Source organism: Acipenser ruthenus, chromosome 16 (genome assembly GCF_902713425.1).
Source record: "Acipenser ruthenus chromosome 16, fAciRut3.2 maternal haplotype, whole genome shotgun sequence".
NCBI classification, from domain to species: domain Eukaryota; kingdom Metazoa; phylum Chordata; class Actinopteri; order Acipenseriformes; family Acipenseridae; genus Acipenser; species Acipenser ruthenus.
The window spans coordinates 5,336,359-5,356,780 of NC_081204.1; the positions used below are offsets into that span (position 1 = coordinate 5,336,359).

General features: G+C 34.8%; 1 protein-coding gene across 1 annotated transcript in view; it reads right to left on the bottom strand.

Moving 5' to 3' along the window:
- LOC117412648 (protein CFAP20DC-like) overlaps window positions 1-20,422 on the bottom strand; it is a 63,669-nt gene that overhangs the window by 37,450 nt on the left and 5,797 nt on the right. The window contains exons 5-10 of the mRNA XM_058989602.1: window positions 14,176-14,289; window positions 11,062-11,218; window positions 9,585-9,740; window positions 5,095-5,231; window positions 2,420-2,594; window positions 1,439-1,552 (exon numbers count right to left, since the gene is read on the bottom strand). Of these exons, the coding sequence (XP_058845585.1) occupies window positions 1,439-1,552; window positions 2,420-2,594; window positions 5,095-5,231; window positions 9,585-9,740; window positions 11,062-11,218; window positions 14,176-14,289 (853 nt within the window). The remainder of the gene's footprint in view (window positions 1-1,438; window positions 1,553-2,419; window positions 2,595-5,094; window positions 5,232-9,584; window positions 9,741-11,061; window positions 11,219-14,175; window positions 14,290-20,422) is intronic.

Consider the following 20,422-nt stretch of genomic DNA (forward strand, 5'->3'; position numbering starts at 1 on the left):
AAACCAAAATGACGCATGACCCCAGTATGGCAGTGCAACAGGGCTCTCTACACGTGATTAAATGATTAAATTGAAACCATGATGACTGAGGACGTGGGTGCGTGTTTGCTGCTTGATTGACAGGAGACTGGAAGGCTGGGATTGATACGCCCTGCAGGAGTGCAGATTTATTTACATATAGTACATATGAACATACAGGAACCCCACGTGACGTTGCCAGCAATGGTAGGTCATGTGGGACATACGGTCCGGTGTACAAAAGGCAAAATAAAAACTTTACAAAAACTACAAACAAAAGGTGCCGTGAAGACGGTTCACATTTCTCCGCTAACAAATGAAGGTCCTGCTTCTAAACCTGACTGCTATAGAAACGAACTCCCTGTCCCTATGGGCAGTTCACCTAACTCCAAACTCAGAATATACACACGATCGCCGTTGGTGGTGGTCACTTTGTTTCCTGATCCCAGTCGTTCAGCAGCACAGACGGACCGATGCTTCGGCAGCAGCAGAGCTCTGACCCCTTACAGCAGCCATGATCTGTATAAATCGGGACCCTTTTATTCCTGGCGCTCTGCTGATTAGGAGCTCGCAGCTGGTAAACACAAACACGCTGCTTGTTCCCGCAACTAAAGACAGCAGGCAGGCTGCTACACACAGAGCGTCAGGTTCCCCACTAAAACCAATCCCGTTCTTCTTTATACAATCACACACTCTTATTTACAATAAACAATCACAAGCCCCCTTCTTATGTGCATGGCCCCAGCCCTGCTACAGGCAGACATATCATTTGATTTTGCCAGAAGGGTTTCCAAAACATGGAACGTTTTCAGTCTGCATCTCAAAGATAATTCATTTCTCAGAAATATCTTCTTTAAAAAGTCTTTAAATGGGTGAGAATTTCTCACGCTGCTGTCATGGCAACCATCGCAGTAAATGACAGATTCCAAAAAAATGGTATCTTAGAATTTAGTGACAAATTCCTCTTTAGCATTTTTCTCATGAGGATTTGTAAATGAGCTTTGTAGATAAGCCTGGGGTCATGATGAATTAAGCTAATCTTAAAACAGGGTTTACAAGAGGATATGAGATGTTAGTTGAATGTGGAATGAGCATATACTGTATAATATAGGTGTTCCTGTATTCCTAGCTTGGGGATCGACAACCCAAGGCAACCCAAAGCATGAGCAAAAACTGAACCATGAGCCAGACTTGTTTGTACAAGAGGTCACAGACGTGAAGAATTGCCTTTTGTGTACTACCACTATTCCACTGCAGTGGGCAGTCTTGTATCAACACTCATTGCATCTCTTACCCTGCAACCACTGACTAAAGCCACTAGTGAAGCCACTAAACTAATTTATATATATATATATATATATAAAAAAAGAAAACTTTTAAATTTCAACATATTAAACAACCACTAAAATGTGGACAATACCATCAGAAAGCACACTCCCTTCTTTTCCAGCACTTTGTACCCGCTGTTTCCTCCTGCTTGGCCTCTCTGTGGGTTGCTTCTGCGGAGGATGGGGCTTTAGGAAATTATGCTCCACTGTTAAAACAAATATATTAAAATAAACTAAAACTTAACAAAAAAAGGCATCTTGACCTATAAAAAATCCATTTTAGGGTACAGAGTAAGCCGTGTTTTCAGTGCTGTCTTTAATATTGTTTTAGTTGAATTTGCTGTGTTGTGTTTGTGTATTTTGCGGTGTCGTTGTCTTGACTGTGTGTTGTACAATGACTTTTCTTTCCCATTTGCTCTAAATTATAGCTTATTTTCTAAACATTCCGAAATCTTACTTGAGCATTTTTCTATTTTAGAAGGATTATTAGAGCCTCACACACACAAAAGAAGCTGCAAACTAAATTACAGCCAGAATTAACTTATGTATTCAACTCACTTGTACGTTTTCTATTACCAACCAATATGGGAGCTCCAGTATTATTTCCTGACCATGAAGCATATAGTAAATAATGAAATTCATCAGTGGGCTTGTGAACCACCTGGGGACTGAAGATCGGACAAACCGTGCAAACAGCAACATAATTAAACTTCATTCATTTTTTTTTGTGATTTCTTATCTAGCTAATGCATGATTATGAAAGTCCCAACAGCAGAGACACCTCCAAATGCAGTTACAATGAAGCCAAAATATTGCTTCCCCATAAGATAGAAAGGCTTTGTGAGCCAAGAAAAAAATAGCAATACAAGTTAATACAGCTAATACAAGTCTAACACAGATATACCAAAAGTCCCGATTTACTAAGCATTTGCTTCAGTCCAGTGAAAGGGTCTTGTGCATTGGGGATTGATATAGTGTAAAAGACTGAGAGGGGTTCTGCCATCCAAAGTGACTGAGAATTTACTGAACAACATGTACCTGTAATCTTATTAAACACATTTAAATAAACGTACCTAAGGTGACAGGCTGAGACGTTTGATGATTTTCCTGGACACTCTGTGGTTGTGTTTCTGTATGTCTGGTACTGGAGATTTCGGACCGGTCTGTCTGGCTCTCCGATCTATCGCCACTACTTTGTCTAGCCTGGTAAGAAGTTCTGGTAATTTTGCTACCCAGAGAGCTGGCCATCTATACAAAAAGATGAATAATATTCTTATTAAACAAATCCAATTTTTATTTTTATTTTCAAGTGACAAGAATATTTTGAACTGCCACAAGTTTAGTCTATAAACTCTTTGCCATTAAATTAATTTTAATGGAAGTGCTTCCTGAAAAGTATGAAGGTAATAAAACAAAAGTTAATTTGATAATTTTATATAAAATATCTGGATTATATTTTTGTAAACTAAAGGAACGTCTTAGTCTTCTACAGTATAAGACCAAGGCTTGAAAAAACAGTCTAGTATTTGGTTATTCTAACTAACTGGTTAATGTTCTCACAAATATTTACAAACAATAAAAGACTAGCTTAAAAAGTTAATTAATAATGTTATTTACAGCAACTGACTCGATAAACTACAAACACAAAGGCAAGGAGGGCCATTTTCTTTAGCATATGCAATATACTTTTAGAAAAAGAAAAAAAAAGAATACAATGTTTAAAAGACTAGACTTAGTTGATACAGTTTAAACTGGGGTTAAATAAATCAGTGTTACTTAGAAAACACAGTATTAAATTCTCCCTTTCTCTGTACTACTGGGTTTAAATCTTCTGATAACAGAGTTACTAGATCACTTGTAGATACAGAAAATAAGAGAAGATTCACAGAGGCTGTCCTGAAGTTGTAGAAATCAAATGAAATAACCATTAAAAGAACAACAAACAAAGCAGAACACAACACAAGGAACTAACATTGTTCTAACAATTCCACCCCGCTGGATAATCAAAGTATTGGTTTTACACTTCAAGCTGCACCGCATGATAACGGCGGTATAAAGCAATGTGCCTCGAAGTACCATGAGGCGTAGGAAATATGGAAACAGAATTTACTGTATAACACTCATAACCTAATTTGAAAGAAAGTGCATTAAAATACAGCCGTTTACCAAACGTGAAGCCAGAATAATCCAGAAACCAGAAACATCTACTCCATTAACACAATATGGCAGCCAAAGTGAAGATCCCAATCTAAAGATGTTTTATAATCATACAAAACTTAAGCATCGACAGTATCCCAAATGGTTTCTGAGAGATGAGGTGCTGAAAGTGTGGTTAAGTTGACAGCAGCACCTTTGCGCAAACATATTAACACCCCCTATGGGCTACACTATTACTACTGCTACAGAAAATAAATGTATTAGTTGAGAATGCCAAAAAGACTTCACATGGGGCAGTAGCAAATTATTATCCAACGTTTTAAGTAAAAAATAATGATCACTAAAAATATAAGTACGGTAAACTAAGGGGTAAAGGAATGGACAAAAATCTTGGCATGGAGTTACCTGACATATGGAACTTTAATTGAAAAATGCAAAAAGGCTTAAATGAAAGATGATTAGCACCTGCTTATCGTTTTAACTGCAGATACATCAAAAGAAACCCTTTAATATGTTAATGACACATAACTACACAGTTTTGAATACATTATACGAAGTTGTATGCAAATTAGTAATATTTATAAATCAGTATATGAAAATAAGTTTTTGAACATGTTCCCACAGCTCTAATGAACCGATTTTATTACTAATGAAAATTACTCATGCTTGTTCTACCATACTGTAACACAATCTCCAAGGAAACATCAATGATGACACTAACGCAGTGATTTTAATTGAAAATCTCTACACTATGCCTCCCGTCAACTTTTCTATATTTAATAATGTTTTTAATTTTTTTACATATGCATTTAATAAGAACATTGATCTGAGTTTCTATTTTTATTTTGTACTATGCAATAATACTGGCAAAATCCATCCTCTTATAACAAAGATCCACCCAGAAAGGTCCACCTGTGTTTCTTGTATTTTAAAAAACTACATTAAAACGAAATCTTGGGAACCATTAACTTTTTAGCAATTTGTAATGAGCAAAAACCTACCTGCTTTCAATCACATATCTTTTTTTGTAAATTAGCTTTTAAAATGACAAGCCATCACAATAATTTATTTCAGACTTCACTTTAAACACTGTAATCCAAAATAGAAATATCTGCAATTATTATGAAACAAGCTTAAGCATTGCAGCTTTTACCACCTTGAATTAACTTGAAATTGCACACATACAACTGGAAGTTCGATTTAGAGAAACATAATTCTCCCCTTCTGCCTCCACAAATGGTAAACATGATGGCTTTCTCTCAGCAGACAGTTAGGACCACAGTTTTGGTGACTTTACCAATGACGTCGCTCCATTTCACATTCTGTAAAATAATTTGCTGTTGAAATCCGTTGACTGCCTCGTCACTACTGCTACATCTACTACCAATTTACTACAGAAATGAGAGAATCCCTATTGATGTCAGCAATCTTTCATTGACCATCATTCTTTCAAGTGCAGATGCATACATTTAAGTTTGGCATACATGTTATACAGACAGATGCCCCCACAGTCTATATACGCCTTTCAATAACTTATGCCAATAGGTCCTTTACTGTACTTTTCATTAGTGCTGGCATCTCCTGTCCTCACCTCTTTGGTACCAGATGTGCTTATTTTCCCCCCTGTGGCTGGAGGTGGTCCCAGTACCTTTGATCCAAATGCAATGTGGCACGCATCCTGATTTCTGATGCTACGGGCACTGGCTGTTCCATGGTTGCTTATCTGTTCTGCATATACAAAAAGATAAAAAAAAAAATTATACTAAAAATGAGCGTCATGAAGTCACAATGCATGAGTAGAAGTTTTACTACTCATTTATTGTGATGACTGAAAAGTTTGGGACATCATAAAAAAATACGTTTTTGAATCCCTTTATTTTGTAAACGTTATGCAGAGCAAGACACATAGAAGGATTACAAATTGTAAGACTTTACAGTTACCCCTAATGGGGTCATGGCTTTATGCTTTTGTTTTGCAATATAACCTAGAGAAACTTAATTATTAACACTCAATTTTAAGTCAGTCTTGCACATCTGTTATTGGTGCATCACATTATTATTCGTTAGTACAGCTGACACAGATTTTGATTCTGTTCTTTGGAAACTCTGATTCTTTTGATTGTTCGGACTTTACAGCAAATACCAAAGAACACTTACTTAATGTATAACTGCAATCACCCTGGGGTTCATGACACAATAAGGTTCTATTACATTTACACAATATTTTTGTCATATTTGTTGCTCAAACTTGTTAATGAATAGCTAATAGAATTGTACTTCTTTTAATGAAGACAGATGAAGAGTGAAGAAAAACAAATGTATAACAATCCTTTTAATGTGCACTACATAAAAGCAAATACTGTCATAATGATATTTTAAAAGTAGCTTTATAAAGCATCAAATTAAACTACATAGAATGACGCTGATAACCTGCATCTCTGTTTCTCTCAAACACAGCTGGAACTCCTTCTGCATGCAGTTAGAAGCGGCAAAGCCATCTGTCTGCAGCTACAAATGGAGTGCAAGTTCTTTTGACCACAAGCGTGAGGCTACATTTAATGTTACTCTGGCATCAGTATTCACTTTGTGTGCCAGAACCAATTAGTCAAACACCAGCAGCATTGAAAAAGCCTGTTTGCTAAGGTCATAATCAGAAAGGACTCTTTATTTTAACACAAAATCTAAAACAGAAGTACAAATTTGGTTAGTACATATTTTAAATTTGGAATCTAAATGTCCAGTTTCTTTCTTGATCTAATGACGGATTCAATGTTCAAGAATGTTCAGAAATATGAAACATTACAAATGTGGAAAGGGATGCAGCAATAGGGACGTCTTAACCTACAATCTTACATAAATATTGATGCAAAAGGTGTTGGTGCTTGAAAGATGCATGCGAGACAAAAAGGCATGCAACATCAGAAATAATGACAGCTGTGTCAGCCATCCAATTTCCAACACAAACCTTCCACAGGGGGCATATTCAATGGTGTGTCATGGCAAACCAGATATTTCTGAATCTATTTTGAGTGCAAAGGAATACAATGTTAGCCTATTCCACAGTGACACCATGTGAGGAAAGGGCCATTTGCATTACCTCTTTAGGTGCTGAAACCTTAGCGTCAGGAACTTTTCTATGAGGAGAGGTTCTCCTATGTAAAGGAGACCTGCAGTAGTGGTTTGATGAACTGAGCATATATGGTTCCATACCTCCATTTTATTTACATTGAAGTGGTTAGAAGAAAGACAATGGTTCTGTTCACAAAGCTTAAACTGAGTTGTTTAAAGAAGGCTTTTTTTATTAATAACATAATATTTATATATATATATATATATATATATATATATATATATATATATATATATATATATATATATATATATATATATTATTGTTCTTTACTATAAACTTTTTTTCACTGGTGTTAATGAAACCACAGTGCAGAACAGTTTCAGGAACATCAAACAATTTATTCATAAAAACAGACTTTGAAAAAAGAAAATCATTCTTCAAATAACTCACGAGTTAAAGTGAACAGAGCTCAATGTTGCTTTTCTACCCATAGTGACGCCAGACTGAGGGTAACAATAACAGGTTGGAAAGCAATGTGCACTGTGGCCATGTACAATATCACATACACCTGTCACCATTGAGGCTGCAATAACACCAAAACCCTTTAATAATAAAGGAATGGATGTTATACTCACCAACTATGCCAATGTATAACTTCACTATGAAATTGATACATTGATGGATTTGTAAGGCAATTAGATTGCTGTAATTCCAATTTACACAGGTTGTATTGCATTAATAGATTAAAGGTCTATTTTGCTTAATGTCAATCCTCTTTATTATTCATTTTGTTATGCTTATTACGCAGGGACCAATTACAAGGGCTCATTTACATGGAAATTCCCTAGTTATGATCATAATGTAATTCTATGCAGTAACTGGCTAAATCATCATCAATAAGACAGCTGTCAAAATGCATAAATAAGCTTAGTTGAAGAAAGCTATTGAACTGGAAATATATACAGTACTATTATGAGTTACAACTTCTTTAGTCAGAAAAGCAGTTAAAGAGAATTAAAGCGTCAGATTCACCAGCCTCAATCCATTAAGATTTTAATGAAAATGTTATCTGATCAACATTTTTTCCTAAATTAGGATTGTTTGCATAACATTATATTTTACACAAATTCATGTGAACCATATTGCAATATCTATTTTTTACTATTTCAGCAACAAAAGATACATTCTTCGGTAACTTTTACAAACTGGTAAAGCACAAACTGAAGATATTTTTGAGGTATTGTACTGTATATAGAAAATTATGCTTTTTTTAACCAAATGGTGTGTCTTGTACCCAAAGTTATATTCTAATGGTGTCTGACACGTAAGACTATTACTATGACACACAAAAGATCTCTTAATTAAAACAAAGCACATTTTGTCTCTCCGAATGAAAGTGCAAAAACGATTCATCATCTAAAATTAAAATTCATTACATTTCGGTATTTGGTAAAACTATTTGATTTAACGGTCACATAAGCTGCAACATATCGAAATGCATGATTCTCTGCAAGTCATACATATTAATTAGCATAATTAAAGAGCATGTTTTTTAAATATAAGAAAATGCCTCCACCATATGTCTATACACTGAACAATGTATGAAAACACAGCTGGTTGGCATAGCTGAAAGGTGGGGGTGAATTTATATAAAAGCACATCTGTTGAAACGATTCAAAATAAAATGTAAAACTGTAAAAGTGTTTTAAAGTTCAGTTTTACCATAAAAGGTTTTTAATGACAGTGCGACATTGTTTAAGCAGAACATGCATTAAATGAATGTCATTAAGCTACTGCATCATGCTCTTAACCTTTTAATTTAGAATATTTTCCTGAGGGGCTTCATCAGCTCTTTAATAAATCAAAACACAGACAACTAAAAGCAACTTGTTTCTTGAAAAAATACATAAATACATATATATACCACAGTATATAGTCTGTTGGTTTCTAAATGAGCTGAAGTTGGGCTGCTATTTTGCTGGAGGTGTCCCAGTCTGATCTTTAGCTGAAGAGCCCAGAGATGTTTTCCCTGTGTGGTTATTTGTATATATATATACGGGCAGCAGTGTGGAGTAGTGGTTAGGGCTCTGGGCTCTTGACTGGAGGGTTGTGGGTTCAATCCCCAGTGGGGGACACTGCTGTTGTACCCTTGAGCAAGGTACTTTACCTAGATTGCTCCAGTAAAAACCCAACTGTATAAATGGGTAATTGTATGTAAAATAATGCGATATCTGTATAATGTGAAATAATGTATAAATGTTATATCTTGTAACAATTGTAAGTCGCCCTGGATAAGGGCGTCTGCTAAGAAATAAATAATAATAATAATAATAATAATAATATATATACATACAAATAAAAAAAATACATTAAAAAAAGAAGACATGAAAAAGCAAGACATACTGAACAAGCAGCATTGCCTAACAAGTTGTTTTTAGTCCGGTGAAAGATGCTTGAAGGTATAGCTGTCTAATTGAGAGGTACAGTATACACAAAAGCCAGTGCTGAGGGGCCAAACTGTGCTGTCAAAATCAATATTAGATTCTATGACAAAGATGGAGGGCCCTCAGCCAAATGCATCTCCAAAAAGGCCATTGAATGATATGTGACAAGGCTAAGGCTGGATATTCAGATGAGCTTACCACAAATCCCTTCAGCAGACATTTCGATAGGAAAAAACAAAAGAAAAGAACAGAACAGATGGGTCGCTGAGGTCAACAAGTACAAGGAACACAGTAACTAAAAACACTGGGAATGACAAACAAATAACTGAGCAATAAAGATAACACACAGTGAACCAAAATAGAACACAAGGAGAACAATTGAATCTTTCTGCTACAATGTCTAAATGTATACAGGAAGACAAATTCTTACCCCATCCAAATGAAGGACATCAAACAGGTCAGTTATAGTTTTAGGACTGGAGATTGATACAGTACATCTAGGATTCTTTTATAGATACCTTTTTTATTTCCCACTTTTTGTTTGTTTTTTGTTATACTACATACCAGATTCTGTAGATAAGGGGCGTCCACTGATCTTAACTTCAGCCACTCTGAGCTTATCCATGTTTATCATCTGTGTAACATGGGGCACATCTGTTGTAAACTGGCAGCTTCTAGGAATTAGGTCTATTGGTCCATTAGCAGGGGGATTATAGGGATCTGAAAAGAAAAATAAAGAAATGTCCCTCTATACCCTTACACAAGGTGCTTTAAATCATTAGTATGGCAACATCCTGTTTCATGACAAAAACACAAACAGACATTCCTTTAGAATTCACAGTTGAGAACAATTAGTTAGGGTGCATATCCAGCTCAAATGACCATTTAAAATTACAAATGAAAAACATCCTTGATATGAAAGTTGATAGATGGATTACATAAAACTAAATCACTATAATATCAAAAGGGTTATAAATGAAACAACAACAGGTGCTGCTAACTGGCAGACACTGATAGTATAGCTTTGTGTTTCATATCAGCTTTATTATTATTATTATTATTATTATTATTATTATTATTATTATTATTATTACTGCAAGATACAGGTATTGGTATACCTTTACAGGTCACCAATTATGGATGTTTCCATTTTCAAAAATGCAGCATCATATTTCTATTATATATGTATTACACACAATTCCTTCTAAAAATCTTTACCGTATATTACTTTTGTTGTTTTTTACTTGTTTGGGGGGGGGGGGGCGGATACAGTTTGTAATGGAAAAACGAGCAGCAGCATGTCTCCAGGAAACAGTTTGACTAATTTATCCTCCCAGTACTGACCTTTACTTCTGAAACTACATAAAGACTAAACAGATGGTAACAGAAATCTATTTTGGCCAAGTATGATAGGAGTTATGACAGATATTTAAAGAGGCTTTAATCCAACAGTGGGCACTGCAGTTGCTGAAGATGAACATATTATAATCAGAAGAAGAGACATTTTGCACTCATGTTTACACTATTATATCATAACAATGTAAGAAATGCAAACAACTCATAATAAATTTACAAAATACACTTAAACTCAAGTAGATGTGACATGTTCTATCCCAGAGATAGGAGAAGCTAAACAGACAAGTATCAACCGTTCATGTATGTACAGTAGTAAGAATTCTAAACATTATATTTTATATCAAGCCACATCAAAGCACAAAATAATTTTGGACAGTCAATTTTCCAATTACTGTAAATTGCAAGGAAACTGATTTCATATAAATGGTGAATCTTGTACAGTACATCAATTCAATGAAAGTCAATTACTTTAATGACATAGTACATTAGCTCAAGTTTCACTACAAAATATACTTCTTAAGGTCTTCACAAGTGTTTCACTTCCTGAATTTGAATACTCCAACTTTTGACTTGCACATCCTAGTGTTAACACCTTTTCTGTACCTGATGAATTTAGTTAGTCCACGAAAATTCATAACTATTCACATGAACCACTTCACATTCCAAATACATTTATTTTACATACCATACTCATCAGCAGTGTCTTGGGGCTGTAGCTTCATTGTAAAGACCTTCCTTAGTTTACAGCTTGCTGAGACAATTATTCCATCCAAAGACAGAAAAGCTGTTCCTTTGAATATCTCACTGATGAATGACACAAGGTCAATGCAAATATTACACCACTGCAATAGACAAAAAATAAAGATTTATAACATGTAGAACAATCAAACCATTATTTTTTTAATCCCATATGATTTTATTTTATTTACTTGTATTTTGTTTTTTATTAATTAGAGTGACCAATTATTTTACCCCATTTTTTCTGCCAATTTAAAATATCCACTTATGCAATTATGTTCCCTGCAGAAATCCTCCCATAACCAAGCTAATTGCGTCTTTACACCCAGGAGCTAGAGAGTGGATGGTGGCGAACTACCGGCCCAAGAGGACAAAGGCCAGTCCAGCTCACTGGCCACTTAGCCAATGAAGATCCGCTGTAGGGCAGTCAGGAGAAACAGTCTCTGATGATTTTTCCTCTCTAACCTGCTGAAGCGCCACAGGGCTTTCCAGTGCAACACTCTCTGTGGAATCCCCAGTGAAAATCGGCAACTTTGCACACCCAGAACACTAACCCACACTTCCTTGACAGTATGATTCATCCTACCCCACACATACAGTAAGCGTACGTCATTCTATTTTAAGCAATTTTACTAACTCATATTATTAAAATTAGGGATTAACATCCTTGGTTGTGACTATGTTGTCATTTTCATTAAAAAGTAAAGACATGTAAAAGGAGTGGAAGAAGCTGAAGAATTGTATTAATTTAATAAAATCACAAATTAAGATCACACAAATTAAAAGGAAACAAGTTACTGTACTACAAAGTCAGTGAAAAATGAATATATGAATGTTTTACAAATTCATTACTGCGTTAGTGTTTTTTAGCATCGTTTCTTTGAAGTCCAATTACTGTACTGTATTTGGGTTGTATTACTGTTTAATCTTTAAACTGCTGAAACAGCAAAATAAGGTCACTGTACAGCTATGGCACCATGCTATAGAATTAATTAATTTTGCTTCATAAAGTCAGAGGAAACCTGCTAAATAATGTTACGTTAACATATTGAATTACATACCGCTTTGTAGTTTTCCATATACTTAATGAAAAACTGACAAAAATGACATTTCAAAATCTAACATGAAATACTGTTACTACTCTTACTGGTTCTGGTAGATTTTTGCAATATCATATTGTAGTTTCCTTGATTACATGAAGCTAAATAAAGATCTAAATATGCCTCAATCTACATTATCATTAGATGTGCTTGTATCTACTAACCTCAATTTTTAATCACAGCTAATTAGTATAATGTGCAGAGATTAAAGCTAGTAAGAGCTATTCATTACCGTTTTTTACTGAAGTAAAATGGCAAAACATGCAGTTATGTCCTAATTACAGAGTGAACACCTCTTTCTCAATGCAAATAATTTACAAACATCAATATAATCAGTTTCAGAAAAAGAGCAATTATATAACATTACCCCTAAAAGCACTTAGAAAAAAAAATGGATCACCAAATCAACAGATCCAAAATCTTTTAAAAAGGGGCCTCTTCTCTTTCCAGTGCTGCACTTTGAATTGCAGTCTTTATACTTCTAGACCCAGACTGCCCTTTTTTGAAATTTACAGTATCTGACTAGAGGGTAGCTCAAGGATTTATCATTGCAGATTTACTGCTGGGAAAAGGTACAGGGCACAATTAAATAGGAAAGAAAGATAAGTATTTCCTGAAGTAAATAAGAGGATTTCCAATATTATTTTAACCATTACATTTTGTATGTGTAAAGGAGGTGCGGTAATCTTCTGAAAGTAATATTGGCAGTTCCAAACAACTGCTGGTTTTTTTTCTTCTCTTTTTTAAAACATTTTATTGTCTGTATGCAATTTAAATGACAATGTATTCAATACAGGATAGACAGGACAGTAGAATCAGTTTGGATCATTTTTTCAATTTTCCTTTCTAATTATCAAATTAGCCTGGCCCATATATAGCATATTGTTTACATATACATAAGAAACTATTATTTTAAAAGACATGCATTGTATGATAAAGTATTATGCAATGTGACCCAGGACCTCCCTTCAATTGGCAGAGGATAGTGGACAGAGGTCACCCTAAGATGGGCGATGGGACCCATTAAAACCACCGGAAGAGAGATATTGCCGAAGGAAGCGGTGAGCAGGGGGAGGAAAAATGTAAAGACAATGCACAAGTGAGTAGAGGATAACCAAGCACAAATGAGTGGAGGACTTTAACTTCGTCCACAGGATCTTGGTAGACTTATCAGTATCCCAGTACCAATTAGGGGAACACACACCGTTCCATTTTGGTAAGTATTTTGTGATTGTCTGCTAGCTGTTTCTCTCCAACTGGTTGTCAAAAGTATGACTACAACGCTTGCACATCCTTGATTCGCAGTTACACTAATGTTCCCATTAATCACCTTAGTTACATCCTGACTGCTTGTTTTCTCAGCCAACACCATTATGGTAATTTCTCATGCTTCAGCAAGTTCATCTTTCAGGAGTAACAAATGTTGTATATCCTTATTAAGCTATGCCAAAGCCTTACTTTTTATTTATTTTTTTGTTACATAAAACATATTAAAGAATTCTGCAAAATACTAAAAGAATTATACAACACTTATACATAGTGTATTACTAATAACCTATATTCACTTTAACTTGGATTGTACCATATGAAATATACCAGCAAGCAGTTTCAATGCACTTATAGCTTCACTTTGTGCCTGTGATTAAACCAAGCCTGTTTTGGCCTCTAAACCGGGTTGGAACGGCAGAAAGCAAGTTAAGCATGTGTCTTTTTCAGGTGACTTTTATACAGGGCTGTCAATATGGGAGTCATTTTTAGGGACAGGATTTTAAAGAAGGTAGTAATGTGGTGCAACTTACAAAGATCTCCCTCAGCGCAGTGAGACAGTTCCCATGCACATTTTTAAACTAAGGTGTACAAAACATAATAAATCAGTTTTACAATACACAAAATAAAATAACACATGCATGAGCATATGCATATTCAAAAAAATGATATGCAAGATAAACTAGTATACCTACAATGTTCCGCTTGATACTTGACAGTGGTACTTTTGCATGTAAAGGAGTAGCAGAAAGTTCTTGTAGATGGTTGATAAGTACAATCTTCACTTGATATTGCCCAAATCTGTTATCCTAAAATACAAAATAATAAGAAAAAACAATTGCAATCTTGTCATTAGAACAACATCAGGCAATTCTGCACAAACACACCGTTTAAAGCATGGCTGGCAAATTGGAAAATATGAAAATAACCCCTTTAGAAGACTAATAATGAGATTATTTTAAATGTAAACAGAGTGGCTACGGGCCTGAATGTATAAAAATCACTTTACATGCTAATTTTTTTCTACCTTTCAGTACTGAATTTTAACAGCTTCTCTCATAGAAGAATTCAATTTGTGTGAGGAGAGACACCACAAGGCTTCAATAATCATGCTTGTTCTGGTCCCCTTAAGCTCATGTTATCATGAGAACAAACTGTCAACTGCTAAGCAGGGAAACATTACGGCCTTTCTATGCTAAAAATGCACTTGTCATTTCCTATAGGGTGTATGTACGGTCTGAGCCAGGTAGCAAACATTCTCTGTCACTTTCACTTCCTGAACACACATCTCCTGGATCACGTTAAATTACGGGAGTTTATTACTTGGTATTCAGGTCATCTCTGTGATAGCAAGAATGCAGAATTCGTTCAGCTCTAATAGATTTTGACCACAATCCATGATCACAAAGATTAGGTTGGCTTCACACTGACAGAGAGGCTCTTTTCTAAATGTAAGGATTTTTGTTTGGTCAGGGTCCCAAGGGTAGCATGAACGAGAGACATCAGATAATATTAGCTCACTCATTATGTTTTTTTCTTTTTATAAAGACTGATATGAATAGATCATTTTAAATTAAATTCTGAGAAAAAGATAAATCCGAGGCACTCATATAAAATCAACCATATTCAGTATACCAGGCTTAAAAGATATTTGAAAAACCTGCAAGGACATATCTTGGATTTTTTGAGCATAGATGTGTTCAAAGCCTAACCTCATTTTTTGCTGTAGGACGGACAAACCTTACATAATATATAACCGACGATATAACCTTGTTAAGAATAATGATGTCATTTTTATTTTAAATTCAATTAAGAAATACATTATTGTGCACGTTGGATGATGTGATGGAGAAAAATGTAACAATGTATATTTTGATTGTCCTGGAGCAGAACCATTTTAATACCAAGTAGCTAAATGAAGGTTACAGAAAATGGCACATTTGCATTGTGTGCTTTCCCTTCACATGTTCATTTTGGATATTTCAGATTTCTTACCAATTTATGCCATATTTTCTGATCCAGACAAGAACCCAAAAGGAGCTAGACAGAGACAAGTGGTCTCATGTTGCAACAGAAATATTTAAATATAACTTTTATTAATTTTAAAATACCTCCAAGAAGTGATCATGCTGGGATTTATTTATAATGGGCCATGCCCTAGTCACATAAGAAAAAGAGGCTTAATTGCCTGACAGTTATATTAAATGACTTTGTTCTCTGTCCTGTTAAACTTAGTTTTAAAAGCAACCAAAAAATAGCAGCTACTCAAATGCAAAACTTTATTTTCCGGTTATATCTTTACTTGCACATGCATATATAATAAGGTCAAGCATACATGGATAGGAAAGTAATGAGAGCATGTTGAGAAAAAAATGAGGCAGTCAAAAAGAAAATCAACCTCATTTATAATAATATTTCAGCTATCAGCAGGTGCATAACTCTCACTTGCTGTATTCATTAGCTGCAAACATTTCGATTTTAACATCTCCATTTGCAAACCATGTGAAGGGAAAATTACTTTTTTTGAGTTGATTTTTTTTACAGCTTCCATTTTCAATTTGTGTCTAAGTATCTAATATTAACAGGCTATGGGTGCAGGTGTGCATTTCTGTTTTATATATTTGCCATGCTCCTATTTGCATTTTAAAACAATATCTATCACATCAGCAGCAAAATGATGATATGATACACTCAATACAAACAAAATAAACATCATAAAATTGTTTCCTAAGCTATCCTGATGTTTAAACTGGCTTCCACAAGAATGGGCTCACAGCATGCTGTCTATTCTAATCAGCTACATTACACTGTTCACCTGTTACTTAGGCTTTGGCTTGAAATGCGAGGTCACATCCCCGACTGCAGTGTTACAATTAGGAAGAACAACAATACTAATCTCAGTTTTGCTTGCCTGAGGCAAATTAATAATCCTAGAACCTTCAAAAAACTGACTAACATCCATCAAAGCCAATGACCATAAGCTTGACAGCTCTAGTTCCTAATTTGCAATGTTGAGAAATATGAAGCAGTGCAACAGCTTAGAGGTAACGGTAAGTATGCAGTCTATTTGTTATAGCTGATGAAGTACAGTACAATATTACTGATCTGACCAAATGCTTGATTTGTGGGTATCAGTACATTTTGTATACTTACATGTAGCTAGGATTACCTTGAAAAAGATTTCAAACTTCAGAAACTAGAATTCTACAATATATACCAATGGCTGATTCATTCAATTACATACTGCAGTGTTTCAAATGAGGCCAGACCACCCGGTCATTTTGTCACACTACCAAATGTGAAATATCATCGTCTCTTTCCCTTTGCAAGTAACCAACAGTAAGGAAGACAATCTTGCCCTAATTAAAGAAAACAGACAAAGCAAACACATTTAAATTTTGTTACTCAGTTGCCATACAAGAACCAAAGTGGGATTTTCCCCCCTTATTATCTTACGCAGTAATGACACAGCGTTACTATTTCCAATTAAATATTTAATGAACAGTTATGGTATATTAATGACTCTGTTCTCTACCCTGTTAAACTAGTAACACCCTTATTCATGAACATTAGCCATAGATAACGCAACCCTTTTTGGCACAGAATGGGTTATAAAGCACAATAGTTACGGATCCCATTTTCCTCAATGTCATTTCACTTGCAATTGTATTCTCATTAAAAGGCAGAACACAAATAGTCTCTTAACTACAGTATGGCTCTCGACTACAGCATAATGGTGAGAAAGTACTATAACATCTGCATTTTATACAGTAAAGTACTAAGAAAGAAGACTCAATTTGAATCATCTGGTTGAAAAAACAAAACAAAAAAACAAAACAAACAATGATGGTAAGTCAATAGGACGTCAGAAAGTGAACTTTCCCAAACGGAAAGCTTTGGTAAAGAGTCTCCCTAGTAAACCCATGAAGCAGATGGTGACATAAGGAAGTGCAGCTCCCACAGTGATGAGGTCATTAACATACTGTATGATGGTGTGTCATATTACCTTCATTATATTTTATATGTTATAACCTTCATGCCAACATAATGCCAGTTAAGAGGACTACTGTGTAAATCAGTGGTTCCAAACCATTAACAAAGTGGTGCTTTGAGTCATTTACCATTTTTTTTTTTTACATTTCTCTTTTAAATATTATTATTATTATTATTTAGTAGTAGTCGTAGTAGATTATAACAATCAAGGTCTATGAGGTAAACTGCTGTCACATTTCAAAAAAGGTATTCAACCTTGGATCATTAACTGCTGTTTTTAACTTTGATGCAATAAACCAGAAAAAAAACACAACAAATGAAACTATATTAAAACTTTGCTGATGTATTATGTCTATGGTGAAAGAAACTCTGGCAACTAGCTCAGATCAAAGCACTTCAACAAAGGCTATAGCAATACATGATTAAAAGACAATATTTGAATAATTGCTGTAGGACCCACTCATCATAAATAAAATAACAGTAATTTGAAGCGACTCTTAACTCTTTAAATCACAGTTTAATATTAGCTTCATATTACATTTAGAGAGCCTCTACTGGTGGTATAATGACAATTACCTTTTGAGAACACATCCCGTTCATTAGCATTTGAAAAATTCAAAACAGAAGCATTGGGCATTTCAAAGAAGGCACTCAACCTTGGATTTGTAACTGCTGGTTTAACTTGGATGCAATAAACCAGTACAAAAAAACACAAGAAATTAAAATCATCAACTGTCACTTTTGTCATCGCACAACTTTCTCATTACAGTGATCAGTTAACTAGCGACTGAAAAAACTTGATCAATTAATGCAATTAATTGTTTTATTTTAAATCAGAAGCGGGATAATGAGCTCCACATAATTACACACTAATGAGCAGGACACTTCTTTTTGTTGAGTGAACAACCCTGTCTTTTATTGAGACATTGAATCATAAAGCCATATGTTAAAATTCAGGCATTGTAATTAATTTCCCAGCTGAGGTAGGAAATTAATTCTGTGTTCAAGTTTTCAAATCTCCCAAGACCAAAAATAAGTTGCCATAAAGGAAAATGTTTCCAGTGAGACTGTATGGATGAGTATAATGCCATTAAAATTATACTATATATATATATATATATATATATATATATATATATATATATATATATATATATATATAGATATATATATATATAGATATATATATAGACACACACACACACACACACACACACACACACACACACATATACATACATACACACACAATCACAAACATATTTTAATGCTAAAGCTATGGAATAATGGCATGTTTTTATTTAATTTTTTATTATTAAATAAAACCATCCCAAGGATTGTAAATGTACAAATAATAATACTACCGTACTACATCAGACATTCATATTTGACTCAATTCTTAGGAGTCAAGTCATAATCAATGCTTTAAGATCCATGATCTCATACCATATGCACATTAGAAGCATTATTTGTACTCTGTAGTAATGACTTCAAACATAACATTTTAAAATATATTGGTCAAGGTTTACTAAGCTTCTACCTCAGTGCAAAGACTGGGGCACAGATAAGAGTGGGTCCCCGGTAGTTCGCATTCAATAGTAAAAGCAGTGCCAGTAGGTGTGCACACAGCGAGTCATGCAAGAGTGGTTCCAAGTCCCAAGCAGAGACAGGGAGGTCTATCAACAAGGCAAAGATAACATACTTCATCATGCTTCAGCGACCTCAATGGCCAGGCACCTGACAAGTGCAGCTCACCTTTCGCTCTTTAGTCTGAAGATCTGAGACTCGCGGAATGTTTTTGCAGTAACATTTCAAAAACTAAACTAGATAAAATGAAGGATTAACTGCACTTTGGAAGATCTGCAAGTAGTGCCCACAATTTAGCTGTTACCTGCTACAGCATCAATATCAATGTTAGATCAAGCAAAACCCCCTGTTGACCAACACAGACAGACACACATTTATTTGTATGACATTTTTTCTCACATTTTATGTAAATGTCAATAAAGATTTTCAATATGGATTGCATTTATGGAATACATTTGACATTTGTTCTGTTTGTAACACCAAAGGTTAGATCATGGCACAAAATAATACAAAAGCCTGATATACTATTGGTACATTTTTAACTTACAGTATATTTAACTGGGTTCCTTTAGGCTGCTTGAAATTAAAAGAGCAAGTAGCTTCAAATTCCTTTTTTTTTTTTTGTTTTTTTTACTGTCCTTTCACTTTATTGTGTAAGTTAATACATTGTGTGTAGAATCTCTCTTATTGTTTAAAGAGTGCTAGTTTGGGAGACAAAATGTGCAACACGATTTCTCTTATATATGCAATCAATTAACGTATTAATAAAATTAATTTAATTGTACTCAGGAACAACCACTAAAATTAGTAGAATTGTGTCAAGCTTTCTTTTAGATTGCTGGCAATACACAGCAGCTGTCCTAGGTGGCACAATTTATTGACACTTTGCTGATTTATTACATATGTCTACAGTAAAAGAGAATCTAGCAACAAGCTCAGCTGAAAGCACAAAACTTCGAAACCAAGATGGCACTAATTGACAAGTGACAAGTCTACAAGGTGTTTAAATGACCATTCCTCAATGATTACCGCATCAGGGAACTGGGTGGTGGAAATCAGCAGCACAATTTTTTTTCCCCGGAGTGGCTCACACAGCCATCACTTCTGAGACTTTTCTTTGTGAAACATCAGTCACTTGTGCAGTCTTGAGTATGGAAGCACCCAGCAACTGAGTGCACACAATAAGACTCCTATCAAAGTATGTCCGATCTGCATTCTGATATTCACATTTTATTTGCAGTCACCAGAAACAAAGCAGAATTTTCAGCTGCTGGGTTTTGTTTAAGCAAACACAAATTGGGGATCTTTTGATCTAGTAAAAGATCTAGTCTGTTTTTTGTAAAGGATCAGTAACTGTCTGTG